This window comes from Cyprinodon variegatus, unplaced genomic scaffold (genome assembly GCF_000732505.1).
Source record: "Cyprinodon variegatus isolate N-32 unplaced genomic scaffold, C_variegatus-1.0 Scaffold219, whole genome shotgun sequence".
Lineage (NCBI taxonomy): Eukaryota > Metazoa > Chordata > Actinopteri > Cyprinodontiformes > Cyprinodontidae > Cyprinodon > Cyprinodon variegatus.
Window position 1 is genome coordinate 797,804 of NW_015150672.1, and position 10,494 is coordinate 808,297.

General features: G+C 36.0%; 1 protein-coding gene across 1 annotated transcript; it reads left to right on the top strand.

Moving 5' to 3' along the window:
* Positions 1-318: 318 nt before the first annotated feature.
* Positions 319-10,186, top strand: stx7 (syntaxin 7). Its single transcript, XM_015380647.1, has 10 exons — positions 319-350; positions 3,653-3,745; positions 3,851-3,920; positions 4,065-4,155; positions 4,265-4,402; positions 5,835-5,875; positions 5,991-6,081; positions 6,184-6,256; positions 8,718-8,800; positions 9,189-10,186. The coding sequence occupies exons 2-10, from the start codon at positions 3,661-3,663 to the stop codon at positions 9,282-9,284; spliced, it is 768 nt and encodes a 255-aa protein (XP_015236133.1). The 5' UTR covers positions 319-350; positions 3,653-3,660; the 3' UTR covers positions 9,285-10,186.
* The last annotated feature ends 308 nt before the right edge of the window (positions 10,187-10,494 follow it).

A 10,494-nucleotide genomic window follows, 5' to 3' on the forward strand; every position in this document is an offset into this window, starting at 1 on the left:
ATTCTGAGAAAAAAGGTCAGAATTCTGAGATTCAAGTCAGAATTCTAAGGAAAAAAAGTCAGAATTCTGAGATTCAAGTCAGAATTCTAAGGAAAAAAAGTCAAAATTCTGAGATTCAAGTCAGAATTATGACTTTTCCCCTCATATTATACTGAAATAAAATTTTAAAATAAGTTAACTTTTTTTTCCAGTGGCCCTAAACCTCTTGTGTAGTTTTCGGATCTCTGAAACCTTGTGTTTGATCATTGAGGCCGGGCAGACGGCCTGCAGCTACAGCTGCAGCAGGCATCATGTGACTGGGGAGTGGCTGGAAATCAGGAAACACTCTGCTGCTGAGAACCTCAACAAAGGTAAAGTGCGAAACTCGTCCGGGACCGAACCGAACCTGACAGTGACAGGGCTTCACACGTTAGATGTAGAGCGAGCTTAGATAACCGCAGCTCACTGCGGCGGAAAAATCCGAAAAACCCCGCAGGTTGCTGGGATTTTACAACTCGCTGACTCGCTGTTGGCTACATGTTCGTACCAGCTGTTTTAACTGACATAGTTTAGACATAACTACCTGGTAATTAATGATATATTATGTTTTTTATTTAGTTGAGCAGAGAAACTCCTCGCGTCATTTCCGCATTCCCGTCGCTTCCATAGGGACACATGACAGAAAGAGCCAAAATATGGCGCAAATAACAACAGAGCTGACATTTTATGGAAATCAGTATCATAAAATGCATTTACAGGCTGTGACAGGGTAGTAGATGGGGCCTTACAGGCTGGTTCGGTCCTTCTAAGTTACAGGAAGTGTGCATGGCTGGCCCACAGTATGACTCCTCCTGGCCAAACCCTGCCTACTGAAAACTAATTCATATTTGTTTTAATTCTTGGAGCTCCTCTCCAATGGGCGCCATTCAGGCTGCATTTTTAATCTACCTTTAGTTTAGTTTAGCTGCCATTTTAAACCTTTTATAGGGCACTCAGTGAAAGACATAATATCTAAATTAAGTAATTTTCTCTTAAAATAAGTGAATTTTTTCTTGAATTGAGCAGGTAAGTGGGACACTGCAATTGGAATTGGAATAAGAACATTTACATTTAAAATAAGGGGAAAAAAAGTGCAGTCTCCTATTTCAAGTGCATAATATCAAATAATCTGATTGGATAAAAATGCTCCTTCCACTGGGAGATTTACTTATTCACCTACTCAAATTAAGGGTAAATACACTTATTTTAGGACATTTTCACCAATTTTTAGATTTTTTTGTAGTGTGTTATTGGAATCCAGGACAATACCTTATTATCTTTATAACATTCCAAAAATTTATATTTTGAATGCAAAAATTAATATTAATGTAATAACAAGAAACACCAACTTGCCTTATTAACCCTTTAGCTTTACTTTCTAACTTTTTAATTAGCTTTTTACCTTTTTTTGACTTGTTATTCTTTTTTCCAACTTAATTTACAGTAGGTAATATATCATTCAAAGGCTCATCTAATTGGTCAAATGCCAAAATAAGATGTACAGCCATGTAGCAGTATCTTTGCTGAATGGCTGGATATAGATCTTGTGCTTCTAGACCTCACTGAGGGACAGGGGGGGCTCCAAAAACGATAACTTGCCTTATAAAGGGTTAAATACATGTAACTAGGTTTTGATTGTTTATTTTAAAGTAAGTTCCTTTTACTGAGTGAAATTGTAAGGGTTAATAATCTGCTGTTGTTCTGGCTCATACTGATATCAGTGTTTATCAAGGTTGCAGATATTTATTTTCATACCTGAGTGAATTAGGTAATGAACAGAATAAAATGGTGATTGGATGGAATGATCAGGTTTCACCATGGGATAATTGCAGGAAGCTGTAGTTTTTACCCAAACAGAAGATAAAGCAGTTACGATATCATCACAGTTGAGTTCATTCCAGTTTTTCTGATCTTTATCTGACATTGTTTTTCAAATATATACAGCAGTAGTGAATTAGAGTACTGGTATGTGCTGGGTGGAAAAAAAGAGGAAGAAGTTAACGTGTTTAATGAACGAAAAGACATTGTGAAAGTGCTTACTCTGACTATTTTATCAAAAGACAGCTGGCCAACTTCAATGATAAAATGTTTGCCTGATACACTGTTATTTTTAAGTTGTAAAGATTATCAAATTTCCTTTAAGAATTTGTATCATATAGAAGGTAACAGGAAACAAGCATTAGTAGCCCAAAACATTCAAATGAGACTTCCATTGTTATCTACACTGACATCTAGTTGGGATTCTGTGGATTAGGCATAGGTTAATATGAGATTATAACAATTTGATTACCATGGGGGAAAATACCTCTGCTTCAGTCTATCCTGGTTTTTATGCAAATATTTACCACAAGATGTTGTAACATGATCTTATTTCACATTTAGCCACTAGGGGCACTAGACCTGTAACAGATAGTCTCTCTCTTTATTTTAGAATCTGATATTTGGGTCAAAACTTGCACAATGTTGCTTTATTGAGGTTGTTCCCAACAACCTCAATAAGTTGTTTTATTCATGCTGATTTTGCACAGTTTTTATCTTATTCATTTAGATAACTGTTGTCATTTTGCACATCTCTGATTTTGCTGCTATTTTAAAAAATCCATTACTGTAAAAATGTCCATAGCGGTGTATTTCTTATGTATAAAGGTGCACAGTATTTATATTGTTAAAACACTTTACAGTATAGTATTTTATTACTTATATTTTAAGTCTTCACTATTATGTTATTCTTATACACTTTTCTAAGGTCTGCATTTGTGTGACCATTTTTTTTATAATTCTATTGCTGCTGTAGATACCAAAATTTCTCCATTGTGGGACAATGAAGAGATTTTCTATTCTATTCTATCCCTTTTAGCTGAAGCCAAAAACAACAAATCTTCCCTTTGTAGCATAAATTACACTATATGTTGTTTTTTTTACAAATAGATTTAATAAAACATTAAGAATAAATGATTTTAGTCAATTTAGGAAATTACTGAATAAAGCAGTGGTCCTCAGAAACCTTATCCTGCACATTTCAGGGGTTTCCCTGCCTGCACATTATTACCTGATTTCTTTTTACCTTTTTGCCCGTTTTAGAGCACCAAATGCAGCCCAAAGCTTGCCAACAGTGGGCCTGGTTTTTAAGTCAGGACTATGATTTCCATGTCTGGAAATGCTTCCAATCAGCCCAATCTTGTAAACCCCTCTAAGTCAGCTGACCACCACTTTGCAGTCAGAAGTAGGGGAAGGGTAGTGGTGCTTTGAGCTTATTTAGCTGAAGAAAACTGATTACTATTTTTTATTTTTTTTTAATCAACTTATTAAAGTTTTAACATACTCAAGGAATATCTACTGTTGTTCCAATGGGTATCTTTACTGCTGACAGAACACAAAAGCCTCCATGGGTGGTTCATATAAGACTAATATCTTTGTAGAAGCCTCATCTAATAAGTTTCTTGCAAATAAATGCTTACGACATCTAAAGTAACAGCTGGTATTAAACCAGAATAGACACTGAAATGCATTGCACAGATATGGCTACATGTTAAACAACTGTCATGTGTTAGTCATGAGATTACAAGAGTGTGATCACTATGATAATTGGCTCTCAGCATGACTTAATGAATGAACTCTGCCTGTGCCTTTGCAGCTTTCACCATGGCGTACTATGCTGGGACTCCTGAGGATCCCAATGCTTTGGTCCAGAACATCAGCTCCAACATCCAGAGGATCACGCTTCTGAGTAATGCAGACACATTGTGATCAGCTGTACTAATATTTAGTTAACAGGCTCTTTGCTAAAACTCTCTATATAAATCATAATGTATTTCCCCTCCTTCTTGCACAGCCTCAGAGCTGCAGAGAGCAGTGCACCTGCTGGGTACTGACCAGGACAGCAGCCAGCTCAGACAGAATCTGTGAGTTTATTTAGGATTTGTTGGAGTTTCTTATCTGAATATTTAACAAAAAAATAGCTTAGAAGTATATTAGACCTAATAGTTTACCAGAGTACCACGACAAAAAGAGACATCTTGAGAATATGAATCCTTTTTGTGCATCAGTCAACAGAAGCAGCAGCAGGGTAACCAGCTGGCAAAAGATACTGATAAACTGATGAAAGTCTTCACTTCTCTTCCAATTGGCCCAGACCAGGTATCAAGCTTCTGAATTCCTCTTCACCATCTGCTTTTATCTGTAATAAATAACAGAGACAGTGTCTTCATTCTGTATTGATATTCATCTGTTTATGGGGGGATTTTAGCGGCAAAGGAAGCTACAGAAAGAGCGACTTCTGAACGACTTCTCCGCTGCTCTAAACAGCTTGCAGAAGACGCAGCGGGAGGCGGCCGACAGAGAGCGGGAGTTTGTGGCTCGAGTCAGAGCCGGCTCAAGACTATCGGTAAGTAGGTGGTCTTCTCACTGGGTGGCCAGCTGAGATGATGGAGCATCAGGGTTTTAGAGAATCTTGGTGGACCAACCTCTCCTCTAGAGATAGCATTGTTAAAAAAAAAAACAAAAAACTACTGTATATCAAAATAAATGTTTGCCATTTTATGCTCCTTTTCACATCTTTGCACTGCCAGGCTTTTGATGAGGGTATGCAAAAAACAAAACAATCGGAATGCCCCTCACAATATCCCCCTCTTATTCAGTTCAAGTCATTTAAAATCTCACACTCAAAGCAGCACAGAGAGGTTTTCTGTACTGATACAATTAAACATTACTTAATTAATCGAAACGGTCAAAAGATTTAATTAGATCTTCTTTACATTGGCTTCAAAATGGATCACAACATAAAAAAATCATCTGGAACATGGATGCTCCCTAATGAGTCCACTACATGTGATGAGGTGTGGGAGGTCCTGAATGTTTTAGGCATATGTGAAACTTTGTGATGAGATTGATCTGGGTCTTGGGATTTTATTGTTGGTCCCTTTGCAGTAGTCAATTCTACATGAAATGTGGCTGAAAATTTGCAGATAAAACCTGTAACTGGCCCCAAGTCCTGGAGATAAGGCTTCAAGCTGTAGTAAATGCCCTTACCCCCCCAAATTATACATTAAGTAACTGGAATACCAAGGAAAAATGTAAGGTTTTCTTCCTGCAGTTCAAATGTCAAAAGCATATTTTGCTCTGTGAGCGAGAATTTGTGTCTCAATATTTAATAATGAAGAGATATTTCTATAGAGGAGAGGACAAAACTGTTCAGTGTTCATTCTGGATGAAAAAAAACCAGGTTAAAAATATAGAAAAAGTGCCTGATTTCTTCTAAGTGAAGTCTTTGTGCGCTGGTAAAATCATACCAAAGGACGTTGCCACTTTGCTGAGGTGTATTGTTCTCCACAGTAAGCTCTAAAACTGATGGAGATGCAGAGGCCACTCACAGTTCCAGGGACTATCTACTCAATTCCATCCTGCTTGAAGCAAAAATACTTCTGCTTTTCTACATTCCCTAATAACCTTTCTAATAATGGCATATAATACCGGATGTATTATATCTTCCAGGTTTATCATCAGCTCTTATATCACTTTGCATCATGCAATAAGGCATCTAGGGTTGGATTTCCTTGTGGGAGCCAACTTGCTTAGCAACTCTGTTCCCGCTTTGCTTATCTCACCAGAGAGAGAAGTCTCTGTACAGATTTGGTTCATTTATCCAAGTAGAATCAGTGACTTTCTGCTTTAAATAGCTCTTTAGGGATGATACCACTGTTACTTAATAAGGGTATATCAGATTAAGTTTTACACAGATAATAAACTTTGTACTTGTTAAATCATTGTTTGGCTTAAGAAAAAAAAGATGTAAAATCTGCACTTTTGTCTTTCAACAGGGAGGTCAGCCTGATGATGGCTTTGGAGATGTACCTCAAAGGTCGAGTCAGAAGCTTTTAATGATTTTTGTTTTAGATTTTAGTAATGCTACGTCTTCTACTTTTATTATAGTAGTGAAAATTTAAAGTAAAATTTCTTTGTATGCATTTATAAAGTTATACCCAGGTGCAGGCACAGACTGAGGCCATCACTGAAGAAGATCTGAGACTGATCCAGGAGAGAGAGTCTTCTATCAGGCAGCTGGAGGTAGGAGCCACAGATTAAGCTGGAATAACTCTTCTGTTCTGTGACTCTTTGGTCGGAAATATGAGCAACACCTGATCCCTCCTGTTCTTTTGAAACTTTTAGTCTGACATCACAGACATAAATGACATCTTTAAGGACCTGGGCATGATGGTTCATGAGCAGGGAGACATGATAGGTGAGTGTTAGTCATTCTTTTTGCTGTTTATCTTCTGTCATTCATCTTCAAGGTTCAAGTATAACTGTGAGTGCAAGAGAAAGAACCACTTGAGATTTTTTTTAAAGATACAATTAGGTTAACTATATATAAAGATTTCAAAAATGGCATATCGTGTCCTAGTTCTACTGATAATAGTAAGGTTTACATAATAACATAACCGGTTCTGCCAGAAAAATAGTCTCATCTGCAGGCCCTCAGATTTTCCACAGAATTTAGGTTTAGGGACTGAAATGTTAGTAGAACTCATTAGTTTATTGACGTAAGCCACCTATCCTATTATGTAATAAAATGCTCTTGTGACTTATGTTGTTTGATTAAATAACTTTCCGACTATCATTTATTGGCTGTGTGTTAGTTCAACAAATAAAAGTATGATTTGAGATCAAACCAAGGTCAAACATTAAACTCTGCACACATATGACAAAAAAATCCTAACTTTCAATCAAAATGTAGGAATATTGCTGTAGTTCAGTTCGTACTACAGTATGTGCTTTTCATCCTGGATCTAATGGAGGTACAGTTTTGTGCTTTTTTTGGTGGTTTGAATGATCATCAAAATCATTTATCAATGAAAAAATATCAAAAAAATAAAATAAAAGAATTTAGTAAGAAAAATTGTTCAGCTCCATGTCGAGGGTATTTCAGTTAAAAAGTCTAAACAAAGCTAAACTGAACTAAGTCACTCTGTACACAAAGACAAAAACAAATTAAAATGGTTGAAAATCTTAATAAATATAATGATGCAATGATATCATATGGCACAGATTTTATGTTTGAGAACGAAAGTTTTCCTTGAAGACGTTGGATTTACATTTTAACTAATGGGATTTGTTCAAACCAAATCACAAAATGAATCAAAGTGAAATATAAAGCATTTTTTCATGAAATAATACTTTACTGAACTATTTCCTTCACCAGAAACCAATAACTTTTTCATTATTTGATTCTTAACCTTTTGTAATTTTTCATTCAAAGAATAATTGATAGTTTTTTTAGCTTCTTGATTATTAAGACAATGGAGATAATAGGTAGCAGCAGTGGAAGCTGCTGCTCTCTGAAACAAGAGAGACTCAATGGTGCTAATTAAATCCAAACGTCACATATTGGATTAAAAAATATTGATTGTAAACTCCAGAAATCACTAGAAGAACAACTGAATGATCACTTTTCCCTCTCGACTCATGAGGAAAACCTCCTCGCCGTCTGGCCACTGTCTGTCAAAAACCCTTTAGTATGTTTGCCAATCTGCATCGAGCAGCCAGTTTCACAACCCGCCCTCTGCTCCATAGACCACCTAAGAGTTTTAGCTTCACTGGAAGTGACATATTTTGGTGTCTTATCCAATCAGGGCTCTACTTTCTTGCTGCTTACCTCAATAGACACTAGAGGCTGACAGGCAGCTTCCAGCTGCTCCTCAGCGGAGGGGAGATCATGTCTTAGAGCGGAATATACAACTGATTAATGCTAAACTACTACATTTAGCATTACTACTAAATGTAGTAGTTTGTCTTAAAGGGCTCATAGGTTATGGTTTTAGCAATAAAGGTTAATGAGCATATTAGCAAATGCATAAATATTCAAACCATGTTAGTGTTAAAATCCTTAGTGAAATAAAGTTTGTCCTAACTTCATAAACAGCAGCAGCTCCAAACATGTTAGTATTGGGTTGGCTACAATGTAGCTTGCTTTAGGCTAAAATAAACAATTTAAATGTTCAAAAACTCTCAAAAACGTATTTTTAGCTGAAAACTCTTTTCATTTACTTTGTCAGACATGTAACCTCTGTTGATTTTTGTTTTGGAAGGCAGAGAAGTCTCTAAATTTCAGGAAAAAAAAAATAGCTTGGATTTAGACTTTGATGATTTAGCTTGGAGGCTAGTGGGATCCTTTTGGTCTTCTCCCATGTCCTGGATCCAAATCTGGGACTTCTGAGTAACTCCTGTAGATTCAGAGAGAATGTTCCAGTTTGTTTTGCAGCAATTTGTTTCTGGCATAGCCTGCAGATAACTTAAAAAAAACAACAACAAAAAAAAACAACAACACCCAAATCCTTGCTAACAATGCTTTTGGAAAATGACATGCCCTTATTACTACAATTTCTATTGTTGATGGATGGTGAAATATATAGGGGCCCTCATCTGGAATGGTGGCCCTTTGGTTTTCAATTCTTTTGTGTCACATTTAACTTGTCGTTATGGATTATTAATACATTTTGTTTTAGAATAACACTAATAGTTTAAGTCACATTTAAAAAGTTATTGTCACATGGTTTGAATAGGCATTACACTAGTATTACACTAATGAAATTTAGTGTATTTGTAAAGAGCAGAGATGGTTCGTTGGTAATGATTGAGACCAGCTCTTATACTCTGTATTATTTATGAAAATGGTATAAACCTGTTACTTCTATGCTTTTCAGACAGTATAGAAGCCAATGTGGAGAGAGCAGACACCCACGTCCAGTCTGGCACACAGCAGCTTGCACGAGCAGCAGACTATCAGGTAAACTATAAAACAGTTGAAGGACAGATGTAGCAGAAATAAATTCAGGAGAAGAAAGTTTAACTAAAGAAAGCAGAAGTTTGATCATGACAAAGCCATTCGGAAGCATGATTCTCCTTTCCTAACAGCATGCCCTGCATCACAAAACACTATTAGTCAGCTCGATTTCATATATAAGGCTTAGTCACAGTGTCCTGACTCATAAGTATTGTGGTACACCTTTCCTCAGGGTTCCTATGCAGTCTTGAAAAGTAGGGAATTCAATGTTATTACTTTTCATATCTAGATGATGATCTTTATCTTTGATTCCTGCCTTAAAGACTAAACCTAATTATTTGTTTGATATAATCCCATTTAAGATCAAATTTGTTTTGTTATTTTTTCTTAGCGGAGCTCCCGTAAGAAGATATGCATCCTGATGATCGTGTTGGCTGTTGCTGCTGTTGTAATAGGACTTGTCATCTGGGGAGCCGTGAAAAAATAAAACCTTCTTCTCATCGCTGACATAGAGAAACACGATTCCTCTTATCTGTAATAATCCTCTTTGCTCACCTTCTTTGACCCACCATGAAATGAGTCTGCCTTATTTTTGATAATTTCATTGTGGATTCAGTGAATGGTTTGTCTAATTTCGATGATACGGTTTTGTTTTTTTATTGACTCAACCACAACTTTTGTCAGAGTTTCCCTTCAAATTAAAAATTAGTTTTTAATATTAGAGATGTCTCATTGCAGTAATGCAGTATGGAGATTAATTATCCTTGTAGTTCTTCTCCCCATCAGTTTTAAATGGATAATACACACAAATCAAATTCAAATTATAATCTAATCTCTGTTATATTCCAGAAGAAAAATTCAGCTACTAAATTCATATACAGTAGAGAATGCATAAGAAGCACATTAACCTAAAATGAGCTTATTAAATCTAAATAAAAAGCTGCCTAACACTCCAGACATTAGGGGACAGATTTGATTGTTAGGTTATTTGTGTTTTTTTTTTTTCCCAAATGATAAGGTTTTTAAAAGAATGTTGTTCTTTTTTGTCAATCAAACAATGTACATACTGTCTATCTTGTACATAATTCACCTGGTAACGGATTAGTCATTCTATGAGATGCGTTTTTATACGTGTGTGTGGTTTATTGTAACCTACGTACATACGACGCGCCTGTACATCTTTTCAATTATATGATTTCTATTTGCAGGTTTAAGTTCAGATTACAATACTGAATAAATTACAGAACAGAAAAAAAGCACTGGTTGTCTTTTAATAGATGCAAGCGATGTACATAGGGATAAATTAAAAAAATTGTGAAAAGGGTTTAAAGGTTATTTTCACCCAGGACAGGAATATACAAAACCCAAAACCAGAAAAGTTGGCACGTTGTGTAAATCGTAAATAAAAACAGAATACAATGACTTGCAAATCCTTTTTTTTTTAACCTATATTCAACTGAATACACTGCAAAGACAACATACTTAACGTTCAAACAGGTAAACTTTGTTATTTTTTGCAAATATTAGCTCATTTGGAATTTGATGCCTGCAACATGTTTCAAAAAAACTGGCACAAGTGACAAAGAAGACTGAGAAATTTGAGGAATGCTCATCAAACACTTATTTGGAATATCCCACAGGTGAACATGCTAATTGGGAACAGGTGGGTGCCATGATTGGGTATAAAAGCAGCTTCC